Source organism: Condylostylus longicornis, unplaced genomic scaffold (assembly GCF_029603195.1).
Source record: "Condylostylus longicornis isolate FDR11 unplaced genomic scaffold, ASM2960319v2 ptg000016l, whole genome shotgun sequence".
Taxonomy (NCBI): Eukaryota; Metazoa; Arthropoda; class Insecta; order Diptera; family Dolichopodidae; genus Condylostylus; species Condylostylus longicornis.
The window spans coordinates 3462669-3483474 of record NW_026577985.1 but is presented as its reverse complement, the minus strand read 5'-3'; the positions used below and the strand labels follow the sequence as shown (position 1 = coordinate 3483474).

The 20806-nt window shown below is 29.9% G+C and overlaps 3 protein-coding genes across 6 annotated transcripts; 1 reads left to right on the top strand and 2 right to left on the bottom strand.

The window, feature by feature from the left end:
• The first annotated feature begins 12406 nt into the window (after positions 1-12406).
• LOC129605907 (transcription elongation factor, mitochondrial) lies at positions 12407-14336 on the top strand. Of its 3 annotated transcripts, none has more exons than XM_055515916.1 (3): positions 12407-12424; positions 13098-13273; positions 13318-14336. In XM_055515916.1, the coding sequence occupies exons 2-3, from the start codon at positions 13185-13187 to the stop codon at positions 14261-14263; spliced, it is 1035 nt and encodes a 344-aa protein (XP_055371891.1). In that variant the 5' UTR covers positions 12407-12424; positions 13098-13184; the 3' UTR covers positions 14264-14336. The 3 variants fall into 3 exon arrangements, with proteins under 3 accessions (XP_055371891.1, XP_055371890.1, XP_055371892.1); XM_055515915.1 differs by lacking the exon at positions 12407-12424 and adding an exon at positions 12852-13025; XM_055515917.1 differs by lacking the exon at positions 12407-12424 and having other exon boundaries at positions 13034-13273; positions 13323-14336.
• A 10-nt stretch (positions 14337-14346) lies between these two features.
• Positions 14347-17221, bottom strand: LOC129605906 (beta-1,3-glucan-binding protein-like). The gene is made up of 6 exons (XM_055515913.1): positions 17031-17221; positions 15457-16135; positions 15199-15368; positions 14902-15128; positions 14666-14827; positions 14347-14598 (listed from the first exon to the last, which is right to left on the bottom strand). The coding sequence occupies exons 1-6, from the start codon at positions 17170-17172 to the stop codon at positions 14389-14391; spliced, it is 1590 nt and encodes a 529-aa protein (XP_055371888.1). The 5' UTR covers positions 17173-17221; the 3' UTR covers positions 14347-14388.
• Positions 17222-18922: 1701 nt separating this feature from the next.
• Positions 18923-19818, bottom strand: LOC129605952 (kxDL motif-containing protein CG10681). Of its 2 annotated transcripts, XM_055515988.1 has the most exons (3): positions 19580-19818; positions 19449-19522; positions 18923-19397 (listed from the first exon to the last, which is right to left on the bottom strand). In XM_055515988.1, exons 1-3 carry the CDS (start codon positions 19667-19669, stop codon positions 18923-18925), a joined length of 639 nt encoding a protein of 212 aa, XP_055371963.1. In that variant the 5' UTR covers positions 19670-19818. The 2 variants fall into 2 exon arrangements, with proteins under 2 accessions (XP_055371963.1, XP_055371962.1); XM_055515987.1 differs by having other exon boundaries at positions 19449-19818.
• Between the last annotated feature and the right edge of the window lie 988 nt (positions 19819-20806).

The following is a 20806-nucleotide window of genomic DNA, read 5'->3' as shown; positions in this document are numbered from 1 at the left end:
AAAAATATGTGTAACTTGTAAGAAAGTTAAGTTAAAAATTTAAACAAAACTCATTATTTTTTTTCTCTTTGAATAAATTTATTTTATGAATTATAAAATTATAAATTTTGGTAAAACATTTGAATTACAAATTATGAAATAAAATTACAAAATAAGAATTAATCAAAGAAAGCGCTATTTAATAAATATTTCTTTCAATAATTAAAATGAATAATATTCACATGTTTGTTGTAATAAAACTATTTGTTTTTACAAATGGGAATAACAATTTAGAACTATACACCTTTTGCTTTTTCAACAGATTTTTTTCACTTGTTATATTTTTTTATAAGTTTTTATAAAATAGTATTCCTTTTTTAACACTTTTTATTAAATATTTTATAATTTTTTATTTACAAACTGTACTAATTTTATGAACAATATAACAAAATCTTCTTTGTTTTTTTTTTTAGCCTCGTGTAATTTTCTAAGAAAAAAAATTTTAAATTTTCAGTTTGGCAATGTTCGGAGCAAAGAAAGAGACTTACCTGAAGGTTTTGGTTTTACTGTTTTTTTTCAAGATACGATTTTTTAGGCAGTGTAAGCGAGATAGAAACAAAGATGCTTCTACCTTTAGTATCTCTAATTTGTTGTTGCAAGCATTAAAATTTTACAAATTTTATTTTTTGCCCATTACCGAACTATTACATAAGCAATCTACGGGGAAAAAAGTCGCAATACATTCAAAAAATTTTTCAATGGTTGATAATTTTTCCGAAATATAATTCTTTTTTTTTTTATTGGTATGAAAAGAAAACTTCCTTTTATTCGAAATAAAATACTTTTTTTATTTGTTTTTTTTTACGTACGCACTTTATCAAAGAAGAAAATCAGCTTTGAAAAAAGTATTTTTATCAGAAAAAAAAGTATTTTATTCCGAATAAAAGGAAGTTTTCTTTTCATTGCAATACATACAAAATTTTGCCCGTTTATTGTCTGTTAAATTGTCGAGAAAATTTTTGCTTTCAGCTATTTGATTCAATAATTTGATAATATTTGATAATATTTTTTAGGTGTTTACCTTGATATAGCAAAAATATCAAGGCCTGGGCCACGGCTAATACACTAAATAAAAAGAATTTGATGTGATATTTATCAGTCTAGAATACGCGACATAAAATAAAGTTAATAAAAATTTTATTAGATTGTAAAATAGAATTTAAATTTGTAATCATTAGATTTTAAGTTTTAATTATTATTTTAATTATTATTATAGTGCCTTTGTAATTTCATAATCAGTTGTCCCCTCGAACATAATAAAAATATTATAAGGAAACTTGTATAAGCTTTAAAGTTCCTGATGCGGTAGTTCGGCGTTAATGGACCCATTTAAAAGGAGATCGGGGGTCATGCGATCACCTCCATTGGTGATTGCCGATAAAAATAACAGAGTTAAGGATGATAACTCTGAGAAAAGTCAAATAAATCTGTTGGAGAGACTACATGAGAATAACCGAGTTAGAGAGACAGGCAGAGAACGTAAATTTAAAAAATCAAATAGAATCTGCATCAACAGAAAAGAAGAACAAAGACACGAAAGTTATTGCATATGAAAAATGGAAAAGTCTTCTGAAATAAATTCAGGGAAGACAATTTAAAGAAAAAAATAATGAAACCCGCCCTAAAACCAAGGCTGAAAATCCAAAGAAGCACAGGCCTCCTACGGTTATATTGAGCAATATTAAAAACAACCCCCACATAGTTAAAATATTAAAAGAAGCAAAAATAAACGTTAGGATCAACATGATCAATAACGACCAATTAAAAATAAATGTAGAGAATGAAAATTAATACAAATTGCTAACAAAAGCTATAAATAAGGCTAGACTGGAGTGGCACACATATGAGAATAAACTGACAAGGCCAGTTAAAGCTAGAAATCTCATTCCATCGTGTAAACCCGAAGATATGAAAAATGAACTCATTGGCTAAGGCTTTAAATGTCTAGATGTTGTAAATAAAATCAAAAGGAAAAAAGAAAATGGAAAATATATTTCAGTAAAACTTCCGCTCTTTATGTTATCTTCTGACCATTCGGAAAAGATAACCAAAATCTATAAAATAGAATACTTACAGCACATGAGAAGCAGCAAGTCCATTCCGCAATGCACAAGATGCCAGAGATTTGGACAAACACAAAAGTTTTGCCAAAGAGAGGTTGAATGTGTAAAATATGCTGATAATCATATGACAGCATAGTGCAACAAAAAGGATAATTTTCAGCCCAAATTTCAGCCCTGCCAGCAGCTATCGAGGTTGTTTGCTTGCAAAATAATTGCAAAAAAGGAGGTTAAAAAAGGGTAAAACCAAACAAAATCAAGTTAAATTAAATGAGCAAAGAGCTCGAAAAATAACCAGAATAACAACACCTAACAAAGTGTTAAAGGGAGTATCATATTCGCAGGTGCTTCACAAATGAAAAGAACTGACGAAGACATTACGCAAATGATCCATAGTATGTTGAATAGAATTGACGAGATCTCTACAAGATAATCTAATGACGAGATCTATTAAAAATAGAAAATGGATACACTGAGGTATATACGGTGACAGCAAATAAAAAATTGAGAAAAGATACAGGTAAATCAAATACGTATAGTAACTTTGAATGCAATGGTATTTTTAATAAGAAACAAGAATTAGAGATTTTTCTTAAAAAATCTCTAATTCTTGTTAAAATAGGCCTTAAAATATTATAATAAAATTAGTAATACTCTTCTCGGAGGTAGTGCAATACTAATAAAAGAAAGTATAGAACATAATGAAAATTCAAGATAGAAACAGCTGAAATCCAGCTTATTTCGATAAAAAAATCTACTAAACCGGACTTTAATGTTGGTGCTGTATACTGTCCATTAAATTTCACCATTAAGAAAAATACTTTTAAAGATCTCCTGGATGGACGCAAACATGGACATAGATATCTATTAGGAGGTTACTAAAATGCCAACATACCGACTGGAGTTCTAGAATCACCTCAACTAGAGGAAGAAAGCTAAGAAAAGCTACTCAAAAACTTGGTTGTTGATATCACTCCACTAGCACTCCTACTTATTGACCTACTGACACCAACAAGATTCCTGACGTTATTGACTTTTTTATAACTAAAAAAATATCAGAAAACATTCTAAGCCTTGAATATAATTATGATTTTAATTCAGATCACTCTGCTGTCATATGATAAGTGAAAAAATAACTACAACATTATATAAACCCACTTTGACAAATAGCATTACAGTTTTGGCGAGCTTTAAATGCGAAATAATAAATAATATTGACGTAAATATTAATATACAACCAAGAGAACAATTAGATCTTGAGTTAGAAAAATTTATTGAAATCATACAAAAAGCTACATGGAATAATAAAAAATGTCAAACTACAAACCAATACAGCAATTAGCTATCTTAAAGAAATAACTGATTTAATAAGTGAAAAAAGAAGGGCTAAACGTAGGTGCCAATGCTCCTGTCTCCCTGTTGGTAAAACTGTTTTAAACGGATTTTCCCAGATGCTTGAAAGAAAAATCCAAGAATTTAAATCGGCAACATATGAAAATAATATAAAGAACATGTCAGCTACTAAGCAAACGATCTATTCATTATGGAGGGCAGCAAAGAGCAAAAGGACACCGATTAAGCACGCTCGCGCAACTGATAAAAGCAAATGGCATTGAAAGCCGAATTATTTGCTGATCACTTAGAAAGCATATTCACACCAAACAGAATAACATCAGATGCGGGTTTAGTAGAATCTATCACAAATGAAGCGATACTAAACTCTACTAAATACTCGTCGAATACTGAGAACAAAACCAACGGTGGCAGCACCTACTTTGGAAATAGTACCATTCCCACTACCATTACCAGAAACTTTACCAGTAGATAGTACTATTAATGAACTGCAATCCTCAAATGAAAGTATATTTAATGTTGTAACTAAAAACATGGTAAGTTCACCATCTAATTATAATAAAAAAAATTGTAACAATAATACAAAAACCTTACCTTTTTTAAAATATATCAAAAAGATCATTACAAAAAATTAAAAAATCTGTAAGCAAAGAAGCTAAGCAAAAGAAAAAAACAATTTCGGATTCAGATAATGCAAGTAATTTTTCTGAATCATTGTCTTTAAACGATATTGAAAATGAGTAATTCTAATTTCAATTTAATACAGTGGAACTGTAATGGTTTCTTTAGTCATTTTGAGGAATTTAAATTATTAATTCAGAAGTATAATGCTTATGTTGTTTGTTGACAAGAACTAAATTTAAGTCTTAAATTTGGCGTGGATACTAATGTTCTCAAATCTGCAAAAATGCCGAAATTGGCTACAGTTGAAAATTTTGCTGAAATATGGAAATTTCTTTGTCAAACACTAAATAAATATTAAAAACTGTTAAAGAGCTGCTAATATTAAAGCTTTTTCTTCAAAAAAATGTTACTTTACTGAGCAGATTTAAAAATTTATTAGAAGAAAGTAAGAAAGATACTTTGTTAAATGAGTACCTCCTCTTCTCTTCTGTATTTTAACCTAGAACATTAAGACAAAAACGTGCCAGAAATATTTTGATGTAAACTAAGTGTAACAGAAAATGCATTGGCTGCACATATCTTTTAAAATTTGTCCGTTTTCGTGGTGATTCGTCTTCACCGCATAGTTAGCAGGTGCAGAACATATATATATTGTATCGGAAGACGACAACCCATTGTGGGGGTCTTGTAAGTTGGGTTCTTGAGGAAAAGTGGTTGAATCAATAATTGAAAAGTATAATTTAGTTATAATGAACAACGGAAGATCAACTCGTTTCGATTCATTTAATGGTAATTCAAGCGCTATAGAATTGTGCACCCAGGGCTTTTAAACTATTTTGAGTGGTTCGTTGACGAGAATTTACATGATAGCGATCATGACCCCATGTATTACCTGTAACTAGTTCATGTGCTGAAATTGAAATAAGGAAAAAGTTTATTGTTAAAAAGACGGACTGGAATGTTTTTAGAAATAGTATACACTTTGATTTGAATGATTGTGATAATATAATTACGAAATGCCATTATATTACGGAACAGATCATAGTAGCTGCAAGCAAATCTATGCTTTTGTCTAACCCTTTTATTAAACACAAATTGTAAACTTTCTGTAAAAAGGAGTACCTTGTATCGATCCTTCTTGATATTGAAAAAGGATATGATACTGCCTGGAAGTATAAGATACTAGAGGAGTTGGTTGGAATGGGCATCTAGAAAAATATGGTTACTTTTTAAAAAAATTTCCTTAGTTCAAGATCCTTTCAATTATGTATCGGCAATACCTTTTCTAATGAATGGAATATGAAGAATGGAATTCCCCAGGGCTCGATCTTAAGTGTTACCATTTTTGTGATTTTAGTTAGCTCTATTACCAGGTATATTCCTAACTCTGTTAAATATTCACTGTATTGTGTTGATATAGTAATTTTCTGTCGTTCTAAATCTTCATAAGCTATATGAAGATTTAGAAAATCTAAATGCTCTAAAAAATATACGGAAATGGTGTGAAGAAACGGGGCTCTCTTTTTCAATAGGAAAAAACAAAATCATGGCGTTTTCACGGAAACACAAGAAGATATATCCAAGGTTAACTTTTTATGGTTCGGATTTAGTGTACACTATTTTGCATACATATATTTCTGGGTGTAACATTCGACTCAAAAACTTAGGTGAAAGAATCATATAAGTCAAAGAAATTCAAAGACCATAAAAAAAAATTAAACCTACTTAAAATGTTGTCCCATTCAAATTACGGTAGCGATAGAAAATGGCTGTTAAGACTTCTGATCCTTCCAATTTTGAACTATGGAAATTTTCTGTACAGTAATGCTGGTAGGAGAATTTGCACCGGAGCACTTCGGACAAGTTCCGTTGAAAGCTTTCTTATTGATCCAAGATAAAAGGATTTGACTTGTTATAGGCTTAAGCAGGTTCTGAATTATTTGTGTAAGGTCTTGAGCCATCGCGAACATCCGATGTGCAACAAACCTATGGAAAATAAAATATATATATTGTATAGTATATACAATAAAACAAGATAAATACCAGCCAGCATATATTCCTCTAATTAGAAAACTAAATGATAATAATTTGCTGAATAACTTTCTCTTTGGCATACAGAAATTTCCAATTCATCCCCCTTGACTTTGCCCCGCAATAGTTCCTAATTTGAGTCTTTTGGCGCATCAGAAAAGCAAGATCTGTTCGAAAATCTTTGTGGCTCTTTTTAATGAAATTAACAAGAAATATTTAAGCTATCAGAAAATCTATTCTGACGGCTCAATCATTTCCGAGAATGTATCATCTTACGCGGCGTATCAATATTTGTGCTACTGAACTCTATGCTATTTTTAAGTCTATTAAATATGCAACAACTTTGGACGTAAAATATTGTGTAATATGCAGTGATTCCATTAGTGTTCTGCTAATTTTAAAGAAAATTTATCCATATCATCCTATTGCACTAAAAATACGACATTTACTCTTTTCTGCGAATAAAACTATTGGATTTTTGTGGATTCCAGGCCACATTGATATACCAGGTAATGTTGATGTGGACAAATTAGTTAAAAGTTCTATGAACTAAGATTCCAACTTTAGATATTATTACAAAGATTTAAAACAGAGTATTTATAAAAAAAATTGCGATGAATGGGAAGATAAGTGGCAGTCAACTTCAACATCGAATAAACTACGTTCTCTAAAAAACGATACTCAATATTAGTCATCAATTGACAATTTTGGTCGAAGGGACTCTGTCGCACTTACCAGGATAAGGTTAGGACATCCAAGACTTACGCACGGGCATATATTTACTAGGGAGGGGCCACATCAATATTTTTGTAACAACACAATATTAAGTGTTAAACATATGTACATACATATGTATATTTGAATCGTGTGTTGTCTTTTCAAATTCAAGAAACATTTTTATACAACGAAAATATTGAATCACTAATGAAAATTTAATAATTTTCACTAATGAAAATTTAATAATTTTCACTAATGAAAACAATATTCACTAATGAAAATATAATATTAAAGGCTATATTTGTATGAAAAATTGCCAGTCATTATCGAAGACAACATTAAACATTACGTGGAGCCAAAAATAAAAAAAACATTACGCAAGTCGAATAAGTATGTATCAAATTAAATAATAAAAAGCTCAAAATCACAACTATTTATTGCCCGAATAGAACAACCTCAAAATAACTGAATATAAAGCATTGTTTGAGAGCTGAGGAATAATTTCATTATAAATGGAGATTTTAATGCTAAAAAACATTCTGGGTTTTGAAAGTTACCTCTCCCAGGGGCAGGACCGTGTTTAAAACTGTAAATTAATTAAAATGTAACTTTTTATCATCTGGAAAACCAATAAATTGGCCAACAAATCCCAACCGTACTCCAGATCTCATAGATTTTTTCATTTCGAAAGGCATAGCTATTAGGTACACTTATGTTGCTGAAAACTTCGATCTGACATGAGATCATTTTTCTATCACCCTGACTGTGACTAAAACAATTATCTTAAAAAGCGAACCGTTGGAACTCTCAAATAAAACCACGAACTGCTGTGGATTCTTGTGGAAACTGGTGTATTAACTTAAACATTTCATTAAGAGCAGCTAAACAACTGGAAAGGAAGCTAATAATTTCATTATAAATGTATAAAACGCAGTGTGGAACAAGACGTCAAAAAAAAGCATACATTCACCTACTTCCTAACAATTTATTTTGTAGATAAATATTTTAAAACTAGTTCAAAAGTGTTATATTTAGTACGTGCAAAATTTATTTGTGCTCTTCTTTCACTTTTTCCTTGTAGGTAAACAAGAGTAATCTATTTATGTGCCATTTTTTGAATGAAACAATGCCTGTGTATGTATGGCCCATTTTAATACTCAACGCAAATAAACAAAAATTTACATATGTACATATGTATGTAAGTACTTGTTATTTTACTATCGGAATTTTTGATTCATTTGCTAAGATACTATTTATTTCAAAAATAAAAAAAAATATTCAAATCCGGTCATAAAAATATATGATTGTCTTTTTCAAAGAATTTTAAATATTTTTTTTGCTTAGGTAATTGATATATTAAGTTTTTAAAATTTTTCTTAAATGAAAATAGGGGTAGAATTTTGAAGTGTATATAAAATTTGTATTGGTAAAATAATATTTAATTGTATTTTAGATATTACTTTCTAATTCCCTCTTCAAATTATTTTTACTATGTATTCGTATCATTATTTAGTAATTATTCTTTCACTAATTATATTTCAACTTAACACTACAGTTACTCCCCATATCTTAAGTCAACTTACCCTATGGGTAAAAAGGTCCTCATTTAAAAATAATGAAATGCTTTCAATACCATATAGAATATTGAAGGGGAAGGTTCCGCTTGTAGTTTTTCTGCTTTTTTGCATGTACTTTAAGAATTTTAAAATAATTGCGAATGAAAATATTATTATATTTAATTGGTTTTTTAAATAGATTGCGGAATTTTATCTGCTTTATAATAAGTATGAGTTTGTTTTGTTATTTCTCAAAAAATAGCTATTTCGAATTAAAAATCCATATAAAAAAGATTGTGCTTTCAAATTTCTCTCTTAGCATTGGGACTTGTTAGATAGAAACATCAGATGAAACACAAAATATAAACTACAACACTGAATGATCATGCCAACGAATTAAAAATAATAAAACAAGGAGCTTCATTGTTTCTATCTCGCATGCCCTCCCTCAAAAAATCGTATCTTGAAAAAAAACATAGTGAAGCCAAAAACTTCAGGTAAGTCTATTGATCCGAGCATTGTCAAAATGAAACTAACTTTAAATACCAAATGTAAATGTTTTATTTTTTTTCTAGAGAATTACGCACCGCTATATAAAAACTAAATAAAGAAGATTTTGTAAACAAAGAAGACAAACAAATATTTTAAATGATCTTTTTAGCACTTTTCCAAAAAATTTTTGAAAAAAAGTGCTTATTAGTTTCACTCTGTCCGTCCGTCCGTCCGTCCGTCCGTCCGTCCGTCCGTCCGTCCGTCTGTCCGTGTGTCTGTTTACAAAACTTCTACACCTTTGAAGATAGAAAGCTGAAATTTAATACGTACATATATCTTCACTAGAAACTTATTTCCGTAAACCAAAATTTTTACCTATCACCCCCCCTCTAGAAGTTATACCCCCCCAAAACTCTAAAAATGGCCTTTTTTAACTATTTGTTGCAGTGAAACCATAAGCATTTTTAAAATTTTGCAAACGCAGAAAGGCAGCGGCTTGCTTCCCCTAGCACGGTATACTATAGTTAAACTTTAGAAAAACAAAATGGCCGTCCAAATTTACCGTTATGTAAAGTCTTTTTTTTTTCATATTTTTGATTTCGTTTTTCTTCTAGACCCCAGCCTGTAGAAGCTTGAAATTTTAGGGGCTTTTAGACATTAACAAAAAGTTCATTTCGTTAGAAGAAAATTTTTTTCCATCTCCACCCCCTCTCAAGTTATCGCCTCTTGAAATTTGTAAAATTTGAATTTTTGACACGTTATATTTCTGAAACCACAAGCTTTTTCAAATTTCTATAAACACAAAAAGCTAACGGTAAATTCCATGACATTAAAAAATATAATTATTTTTCTTAACTCACGCAATTAACCCTTAAAATCGAGCGTTATGTTAACCCCACTTTATATTAATTTTTGCTTTATTTCAAAGACTGCATATATGCGTCATCCTAAATATATGCAATCCTAGAAATAGTTTTGTATATGAATGAAAATAATTTTAGTGTGATAGGTATACATAGACTGTATTTAAAAGCAGAATTTTCACTTGTTGATGGGAAAAGTGCTACAATACAAACCATTGGTTTGACCCAACTTTATTTTTTTGTATAATTAGAGTTTTCCTAGAAATGATGAAATGAAATATATTTCGCTTTATAGAGTGGTCACCAAAAAAATATATGAAGACGTGCGGATGCAGTTGAATTCAGTAAATAAAATAATATATTAGCGTAAATTATTTATATTCTAAAATATTTGTTTTAGAATGAATAAGTATGTAAAGCTCAATTAATGAATAAGGTGAGTAATAACCATCATATTAATTAAAATTTGTTAAAAATTATACTGTGTTAAAGTTATTACAATTTATAAGTATGCATTTATATTTATTATTATTAATATTGTTTAGAGTTTTTCAGTAAAATTGTCAACCAAAACTGATAATATAAGAAATTTTATAATAAAATATGTTCATATTCGAGGGTCATAAGATATTGTGATATTAAAATACTTATAAATATTTGCAATTTATAAAATAAATTTATTCAAAGAGAAAAAAATAGTGAGTTTGATTTAAATTTACAAGATGGTTGCTTATGCTGCCAACTTGGCGGTAGCTGTGTCGGGAAAGCACCTACACGCCCTAAATGGGTTGATTCAGAGAGCTCTTAATTTCGTCTCTGCTTGGGCTGCTTGCACTGGCTTGAAAGTGCGCCCTCGTAAGACGGAACTGGTCATATTCAGCAGAAAATACAAAATACCAAGTTTGGTTTCGCCAAAACTTAATGGAACTGGGCTCTCTTTCTTCTCTGAGACGAGATTCTTAGAATTGATCTTGGACTATAAGTTAAACTGGGGACCCAATATCAGGGAGAGAATGAGGAAGGCAACTGTGCTTTACTCTGGCAAGAGCCATTGAATCACGCATGGTTCACTGTCTCTACACCGCAGTGATGAGACTTAGCCGGTCCATCAATATGGGACTCACAGGCATTGATGTGCATTGGAGAAGCGTTGCGCTCATCCCCTACACAGGCCCTCGAGGTAGTTTTTCATCTTCTTCCATTTGATATTCCGGGGGAGGCAAATTGCGGCAGAGGCGGCTAAGAGCGGCATCACATTGGTTCGGCAGCCCTGTGGTTCACGCTGCCATATTAGAAGGCGGCGAGGATGTGGCACAGAAGGTTGACTATGTCTCTCCTCTGCTTTCATTCACGAGAAACCTTAACACCTTGCTCCCGTCAAGTCAAACTTAGGGGAGCGAAGGCAACATTTGGGGCGGTTCTATTCACTTCTACACGGGTGGAAACGAGTTCCAAGTTAAACGAGAGAGTTGGGGGGGAGTCTACTCCAGAGAACTTGGGGTGGAGATCTCCTTTCGTCTTCCGGACCACTGCAGCGTCTTTCAGGTGGAGGTGGCTGCTATAAGCGAGGCTATGGGCTGGCTAGCGACTTTGACAATGCTCGGAGCAAAAAGAGAGACAACCAGAAAAAATTTGCGTTCACTGTTTTTCCAAGATGCTCCTTTCTTTAGCATTTCTAATTCATTGCGTAATTCCACACAATACAACAAAAATTAGATGGGCAAACAAAGAATTTTAACAGAGAAAAAAAATCTGACCAAATCGATTTATGATACGATATAACATTAAAATCTTTAGCTGAGGAGAATTTTATTGACGTATTGAATTTCAAAAACTGACATATGAAAGAGAAAGATGTGAGAAAGACAGAAAGAAGAAGAAAACTTTATATTATCCTAAAATTTTAAATTGCTTCTCAAAATAACTCTTTTTAAACAAAATATTAAATAAACTACTTAAATTATTTTGACCACATCAAATTTTTATTTTTGTTTAATAACTCACTGTATCAGTGAGTTATTATGAAAAAAGAAACAAGTTAAAATCAGAAGACAAACAATGTGTCTATTTTTGTTTTATAAAGATAAGAATCAGACCTATGTAATTGATGAATTGAGTTGCAAAAAAGTCTATAAGTAGAATTTGAAACGTTTTACAAAAATTTGAATAGGAAACCTCTTCCTTTTTATTACTTTGGTTATTACAATAAATAAATAAATATATATGTATGTACATACGTGTTTTAAAGAATAACAATATAAAACGCAAATTGATCTATGTATTTAAAATTTTAAATTCGATTCAACAATTATAAAAAATATGACAGAACAAAATAATTACAAGGCCGCGTTTACAGCTCAAGCTAAATTTCAAATTTTAGATCTGTCTGGTATAAAACTTAAAAGAACTTTGAAAAGAGAAACGATGACGAAATTTTCGGCAAAAAGAAAAAAAAATTCACCAAACGGAAAAGTTGAAAAAACATAAAAAACTTAAATAAGTGATAAATTTCAAAATATTTGTCAAACAAACATTTTTTGGTATTGGATTATAAAAGTGGGAAAAAATGATCTAACAATCCATTTTGGTTAAAAGAAAATAAATTCTTTTAATTAAAGTTTTGAAAAAAAAAAATTGTTAAGGAAAAATTTTTTTGGAAGATAAAACCTTCTGACATACCAAGAAAAATGTATGTTTCGACAGCTGTAAAATTTCAAAAGTTTTTAAAACACTAAACTTTACTTTATAAAACTTGAAAAAGTTTTAGACATTGAGAAAATGACGCTTGGGACACAAAAACTTTACAAAGTTTCTTCAAGTTTTATATAGTTTTTAAAAACTTTTTTATACCAGACAGACCTTTTTTTTGGTTAAATTTTCTATTACTTTGTCGTTTTTTCATGATTGTAGTTAAAAAAGAATAAAAATCAGCTTGTCACACTTACAACAGATCGAAAATTTTAGTATTAACAATTTTTAATTGTTTCAACTATCAAAAAATTGGTTGGAAAATATGACAAGATTTTATTTTTCTCATACGATTTAGTATAATGGGATTGGATGCTTACAAATCAAATATGTTTCAAATTTTGATCGTTACAAACTAAACCGTACAATTTGCTTAATTTGTAAAGGACCTAATGTAACAACATGAAGTCGATTTTTCTAAAAATTTTATCACGGAAATCGACTTCCTAATCGATTATTTTCTATATCCCACCTTCCAATATTTGACAAAAATTTATGGAACATATTATCTGAAATTACTTTACTTTAGCCTTTGCATAATGGTACAAATACAGCTATTGTTTTTTGTTTTTCTTGTGGGGTTAATTTTATTTAATGTAATAAATCTTTTCTAGATTCAATTAAACGTATTAAAAAATCTGGTTCCTCAACGAAGTTTTCAGGAATGTTACCACAAAGCTAAATTCTTACGAAATTTGTGTATGACCGGGCTTAGTAAAACATTTAACCAGAACGATGAGGAAAGCGTTTTAAATGTTATCAACAATTCAACGGAAAAAGAGCTTATTAGGTATTAAATAAACGATAGAAAATTTTTTCTATTTTATTATTTAGTTTAGGAATTGCCAAAACACGATCCCAACGCATAGTAGCTTGGAGAGAAGTAAACGGACAATTCAAAAATATGAATGACCTGATAAGTATCAACGGCATTGGCATTAAAATAGTTGAAAAACTTGCACATCAGATTTTAAATCCAAAATGTGAAGACCGGAACAATTTTGAAAATGGAAAAAAAAAAACTAAAGTCGGAATGCAGTATTCAATCCCACCAATACCTGAATCCCTTCGCATGCATATGAAAACATGTCTATCACTCTACATTGGTGTATCTACAATTTCATGGACGCGTTTTGAGTTAAATGTGAGTGACCTATGTACGTTGACACATTGGAATTGTATTGACATTCTTCATAAAAAAATGCATGTAAATGATTTAGTAGAACAATGTTTAGTTTTGATTAACGAAATACCTGATTCAGATTGCTATGTATTAGAAAACCCAAAGGTAGCTCAAATGGCACAACCAGGAAGCCCTCCACAAATTAATATAAATATACAAAAATCTCAAATAATTGCAATTATTTCTTACGGTCTAAGAAATAGAAAATGGGTGGAAAATAACAGAAATTTGTCTTCAAAATCTTTTCCAAATTTATTTTTTTTAAAAAGATATTTACATTCGCGCCTTTTCGACACATTAATTGGCTCAGAAAGTGTTACTACATCCGAAGTTATATTAAAACTTATTAAAAACCATTATAATGTTGCAAATATTTCAAGTGAAACATGTTCTACAAACATAGAGCACAGCACTACTAATGTAGAAAGCAAAGTTTCAATACCGCAAGATTTTACTAAACGATTTCAAAATTTAGATGGCGTTAAGCGAGAGTTTTTAGGACAATCGATATTATTAGCTTTAACATTTATACGTTTATGTATTTTAAGGTGTCCAGGAAGCATAGAAAAACTCAATCATTTAAAAAGAAATACATAACTTAGAAAATGGAGTAATTTTAAATAACTGGGAAAATGTATATGAAAAAATTGGAAGTAAAAAACATATTTAAATTAAACATTCGGAATGTTTTTTTTTTATTTTGCTAAATGATGGTTTCTATTTTATATTGCCCAAACTTTTATATAATCTATAACCAAAGCAGATTTGTCATAACTCCAGCTTGAATGCCACGTGCTAATTTCATTCCAAAATTTCAGTTCTGCTTTTGGATTAAAATTTTGCCAAGGCTTCAATTTGCGCTGGGTCCCAGAACGGCTACCATCAGGAAAGTCAGAAATCCCTCCAGCAGAAACTCCGATTTCTAAAAAAAACTGGGAATGCCACAAAAAAAAAACGCATTTAGTAAATTAAAAGAAAAAATTTAAAAATTTCGCTAACTTCTTTATCAAAAGGAGCTAATTTTTCTCCGAATTCCCACTTTTCGGCGTGAGTTATATTGTAAATGTCGTACAAGTTCTTGAATCCTTTTTGAAAGGTTGCAAAAGCTCTACCGTCTAGCGCCAGAGTAATAGAGTGCTCATCCCAAACTACAGTATATTTCTAAAATTTAAAATGGAAATTCGAATGTTTCTTTAATGAGTATACAATATGTACATGCATTATAATATCATTACATGAAATCTACTTCCAAAGTGTTCGTCTAGAGTTTTGCTTTTTAGCCATATGTCCCGAAACTTTTCGCCTACGGCAAGAACCGGCCCTCCAAACAATGTACGCCCATCAATTTCTTTATTATTTATCGTCCTTAGAAAAGAGTTTCCGCGAATGAACGCAATTCTTAACTGTCCAGAGGCGTATCCATTTATACCATATTCATTATGTAGGGGCTGCAAGAACAGCTCTAAATAGTTGTTTTAAAAAGTAAGTTAAGCATTTTGTGTGCCTTAAATAAGAGAAAAAAATATACTTACGAGGAAAAATCCAATCACCTATAGGCAGTTTTGCTCTTATATCTACTTGACCATACCGAAATGAAAAAAAATGTTTCGTTCGCAACTTGGCAGATACAATCGGTGGTAGTATTCTAGAGAATTCAGCTTCACGTTTGCATGTCACGTCAATATCAATTGTTGAGGTACACCTAATAAAAAATATAAATGTGCAAGTATGTATATACGCATGTGTTCATTATTTTTCGAAACAAAATACCGTATGTCAGCATTTGTTACCTTGATCCAAAATTTATAAAACCGTTTCTTATAGATTCTTGACTATAACCTGGAGCATCCTTTAAAAGTGTTGGAGCAATATGCAAGTCTCCATCCGTAATATAACAATTTTCTGGAAAATCTTGATATGAAACGAACTCGGCATCTTCACTATCCGATGGAATTTGAATAAGACGTTCCCATTTAGTCCAATTGAAATAATCAAAATTTTCTTCAAATATTAACGCTTTACTACAAACCTTTCGCCCGTTTACTGTTGTTTTAGATATAATACAGTTCTCAATGCTGTTATTACTTATACGTTGATTTTCGATTAATTTCAATCTTTCGTCAACCAATTGTAATCTTTCAACGTCACTTATATCTTCGTCTGTCTTCTTTTCCACTAATTTGGTTAAAGTTTTATCTATTTTTGAATGTTCATTTAAACCATTATCAACTTTTGATTCATTAGATAACAAAAAGCTACGATCTAGTAGTCGGTAACCAAGATTATTATGCTGCACATGAACCCAGTAATAAAGAATGTCACCGGGTTCGAGTATTTGATTCTTATTCTCATAAATCCAATGACCATTATTTGCCCTTAAAATATCTTCCTCGAAATCTCCAGGCTCAATCCCATTTAGTTTTCTATTAATAGCACCATGAAACCCAAACAAAGCAATACCAGGTTCATCTTAAAATAGAACAACATAAAATATGTATGTACGTATAACTAGAATAATTACAAACATAAAATGCTCGTCATTCTGGGGTACCAAAAGTTGCAAAGATACATATGGATGTATGTATATAATATACTTACATAAATACCTACATATGTACATATATGTGGATATGCAAATCGTTTATACAATATCCATATGTACATACATACATGCACATACATATACTTCGTTACATATATGGATCGTTACTTTCCCCAAACATCTGAGTTTTTACAATGGAACTGAGTTGAACCAAACAGAGCCCAGCTTAAATATTGTATTTAGCTTTAAGCTTAAATATACATGCATATATAAGTATTTGTTTTAATTTTGAGGGTGATAACGCTGCAATGAATTTAATACTAAATACATACTTTTATATACAATAAACCTTGTCTTGGTTTTAAATATTTTGACCCTTTAATACTTTAATCAGCGAAAGTTAATTAGGGGTCTATCATCACTTGCCACAGATTAAACATTTAAATTCAAATTAAAACATTCAGCTAAACGAAAAGTTGTTAAACTTTTTAAAAGAAAAATAATAGTTAATTAGAAAGCAGCTCTTATAGTAGAAGTCATAAAGTTCAAAAAATAATAAGGCCATATTTTGGAAACTATAAAACCACCAGAATTTAATTTTGCATAAACGAGTTCGGCTGTAGGTGAGTAGGTACATATACATATATGTATGTACCTGTCAACAAGTTGTATTAATGAATAATTGTTATTTAAAAAAAAATAAAAAAAAATTCTTTAAACAAAGGGGAAGAACGTAATGAAAATACATATAATGTAACGAAATAAAGCCAAAAAAAAGAAAAAGTCTAAATCCCGCATATCTAAAGCAAAAATTCAACTTACCTGGGATATACACTCGAAACCCCTTAGGTGATAATATTTCTAAAGTTGGAACTGGTATAGAATATTCATAACTCTCATTTAAAAATAATAATACAAAAAATGTTATCTTGAAACACAAATTACTCGAAAATCCCCCTAGCATGATTGAAAACTCTTGGAAAAAATAGCAATGTATCTACATAACAAATGTGTAAGTATGTATGTAGGTATAACTAAAACACAAGATGATTAATGCCTTGCTATTTTGTTTTGCTTTCGAATTGAATATTAATTCATCACTGACTTTCCGCCAGTGATATCACTTGCTTTATATGCAAAAAAATTTTGATAAAACAGATCTCACGTATACATACATATGTATACATAAATGTAACGCAAATTTCTTTTTAACTCAATCAAAAAATTTAAAGTTCCCAGGTAGGTACCAACTACTGAAATTAATTTATCTTTTATGCATTGTTTAATATTAGACGCTCTTCCCAAAATTTTCGTACAAAGGAAATTAATTTAAAATAGCCACACACATTCATACATACGTATGTAGTAAATACATATCAATCGTATTTAAATTTACTACGGACGTTCTTATTAGTTTTATTGTTTGAAAATCATAGTTTATTAAATGCTTTATAAAAGAATAGCTTCCATTTCGAAAAATTTAGTTTATTAAGAAAAAAGTAATGTGGTACATTACCTTTATCTGAATTTAAATTAACATACTTACATATGTAATTTTTTTACTAAATTCAAAAAGCAATCTCGCATAAACCTACGCGAGTATATTGTAACTGTGAAAAACTTTTTAAAACATATTATGTCCTTAAAATACCTCGCACAAAGAGTTTTCGTTCAACAATTCACCGGCTAAGTGCTATTTTGATCCACACGCCATAAATTTTAAATCGAGGAAATCGCGTTTGAAGTTTAACAACACTTTATTTCAAAACTAAACGATGGGATTTCCTTCAATTTTTGTTAGTAGTTTTATAGTTTTAAGAGTTTTACTATAAAATTATTTTCAGTTTCGACAAAGGGATCAAGAGTTATAGCAAATTAATTAGACAAGATCCAGTGCGATTTTGATCAAAAATGTTCACTTTAAAAGAGCAAACACCACCCAACTTTCAAAATTTTTTTTTTATTTCTACCACGGACTGTTACTAATTTTAGGGAAATTTAATTAAAGACATGTGTTCAATCACAGCTCATTGACTGTTTTTAAATATTTGAAGAATTAAAGCTCTCTAAGGTGCATGAAGGGTTGCAGCTATGTGTCCAATTGCAGCACATATATATTTTAGAAGTTTTAGTAATATGTCTTGGCATTTCAGCTGAGTAGCTGTGTAGCACCAGAAAATTCGGTTGAAATTCGCTAGCGTTTGGGGTGACATCAGGAAATTCGGTAACAAAAAGCCAAATCATAGTTTATACATATCTTAAAAATTTTCTTCAGGTAGGTTTTTGATTTTATAATCAGATTGTCAAGATGTATACAATTAGTATCTGTAAAGGTCGAATGAAACATTTTTATTTGTTGATGTAATGCTTTTAAGAAGTTTTTAAAATATTTTTTGTTTAGTTAAGTATGTAAAACAAGTAAGGTGAATAAATTAAAGAATAATTTATCGGATAAAATATAAATTAAAGAATAATTTATCGGATTCTTTAATATGTTTTATAGTTAATGTGCTATAATGGTCCATGTCATACAAATAATTTTTTTTACAAAAATTTCGCTCAAAAAGCTTTCCTCAACCATACCTAGCATATGTAAACATGTAAGTATATAAAATACTTAAATGTTCCCATACCAAATTTCAATTTATATTCTTCTTAAAGAAAATTAATTTAATTCTATAAGTTTACTTTTTTTATAGCCTTCATTTAAACTTTTAGCCAGTATCCTCAGATGTGCAATCAGATGAATCGTTTACATTTGGATTTTCTATAGAACATACTCTTTTAATTAACTCATTCTCAATCGGTTTTCCATTGTCTGAATTTTCATCCATTTGAACATATTCGATGGTTGTCTGATCGGTTTCCAGAGTTTTAGAATTTAATGATGGCTTACTCGCAATTGTTGTTAAAGTGTTTTCGACGACACTTAAAACATCATCATCATCTTCCGCCTCTTCAGCAAAGCTATTACGTTGAGGTAGCGCTTCAGCATATGCTTCTGGATATTGTTGACTAATCTTCGTTCTAATGTTGCGAATCTTACGAAATATATAATCTAAATCTTTTTTCATATCATTCAACAGCTTTACATGTTTTTTAAAATCCTCACTAGCAACTTTTAGTCTATTCACAGATAATGCGTTACAATTTACTATCATTTCATTTGTCTTTTCAAATCTCTGAAGCCTAAAGTAAAGAACCAATGATTTCCCGAAGCAAAATAGGAAAAAATCTTACATATGTTTTTGCGCTCTTATCATACTTTCAACATCACTTTGATTAACTATTCCAGCAAGCCCTTGAATAAAAACCTTTAAAATTTTCAAAATCAGTTTTTTCAATTTCCCGAAAAAATGTAAATTAAATACTTCTGCAGCAGTATAATTTTGGAATATGCTAAATTCAGACTCTTCTCCAATTTGTCGAGATTGCATTGAACTACTCATTTCTGAAGTCATTTTAAATATGCAATAATGTAATTTCAATATGTTTTAACGTAATTTGTTAAATATTTTATGATTTCTGATCTTAAATTTTAATGTTTTGTTTTAAGAACTTGTCTCTTGAATTTGATTTTTCTTTGAAGAATACACCATTATATTCTTTTACAAGTATCGGTATTTTTTATAAAAATATCAAGATATTCGTTTCGATACACTTCTTTCGATAAACGAATGATTTTGTATTTTTGACAAGCACGATTTTTTTAATTATGCATTTCGTGTGAAACTCTATACAACACACTTACTGTTTTCCTTTATATCTTTCCTTTTATGTCCACATGGTATAATTGGGTCTGGTATCAAACTTGAAAAATTGTGGGGTTTTTTCTCGCAAAATTGAAAAACAGTGGCGTTTTTTCTCGTAAAGACAAAAAAATTTGATTCAAAAATAATATACACCAGGAAAAAAGTTGAAAAAGCTTTATAACGAATTGAAATATTAAAGGAAATAGCATTTTTTTCCATCTCACTTGCACTTTCTAAACACAATATATGTGTAAGTGACTTACCTGAAGTTTTTGATTTCGCTATGTTTTTGTTTCAATATACGATTTTTTAGAGAGTGTAAGTGAGATAGAAACAAAGTTGCTGTTTTCTTCAATATCTCTAGTTCGTTAGAAAGAACAAATGAATCCAGCTCTATCGTATTTTGATCATACGGTCACGTCCAAATCCATACATTTTAACAAAAAACAAAGTTATATAACAAATGGAGTTATATGCAGTTTGAACAAATTGTTCTATATAATTGAAAAGATTTTGTACACTACAGAGATATTTTTTTGTAAAAAAAAAGAATACATGTAACAAACTTTTGACAATAAATGAAATATTCTGGGTTCTATTCGATTATTCCACGCGTATATTCGTGCCTGCGTATGCTATACACCCATCCAGGTTGATTCCTTAAAGGTTACCGAAAATCTACATAACTACTGTTAATTTAAAATTATTTAATACTTTTTAAAATTTTTTGGGTGATAATTTGTAAAATCTAATTTTATTTAATTTTTATGATAATAAGCAATTAATAAAGAAATTAATTTGTTCTAATAAGATTTTTATAAAAACTATTTCCCTTCTACATGTTGC

Bases quoted from the DNA above. Each gene is read 5' to 3' on its own strand.
- LOC129605907 (XM_055515915.1), top strand. The intron at 13,274-13,317 runs GTATTAAATAAA...TTTATTATTTAG, and splicing joins ACGGAAAAAGAGCTTATTAG to TTTAGGAATTGCCAAAACAC.
- LOC129605906 (XM_055515913.1), bottom strand. From the start codon at position 17,172: ATGCTAGGGGGATTTTCGAGTAATTTGTGTTTCAAGATAACATTTTTT. The intron at 15,129-15,198 runs GTAAGTATATTT...ACAACTATTTAG, and splicing joins AGGTGATTGGATTTTTCCTC to AGCTGTTCTTGCAGCCCCTA. The intron at 14,599-14,665 runs GTTAGCGAAATT...TGGCATTCCCAG, and splicing joins TAGCTCCTTTTGATAAAGAA to TTTTTTTTAGAAATCGGAGT.
- LOC129605952 (XM_055515987.1), bottom strand. From the start codon at position 19,669: ATGACTTCAGAAATGAGTAGTTCAATGCAATCTCGACAAATTGGAGAA. The intron at 19,398-19,448 runs GTAAGATTTTTT...TCTTTACTTTAG, and splicing joins ATAAGAGCGCAAAAACATAT to GCTTCAGAGATTTGAAAAGA.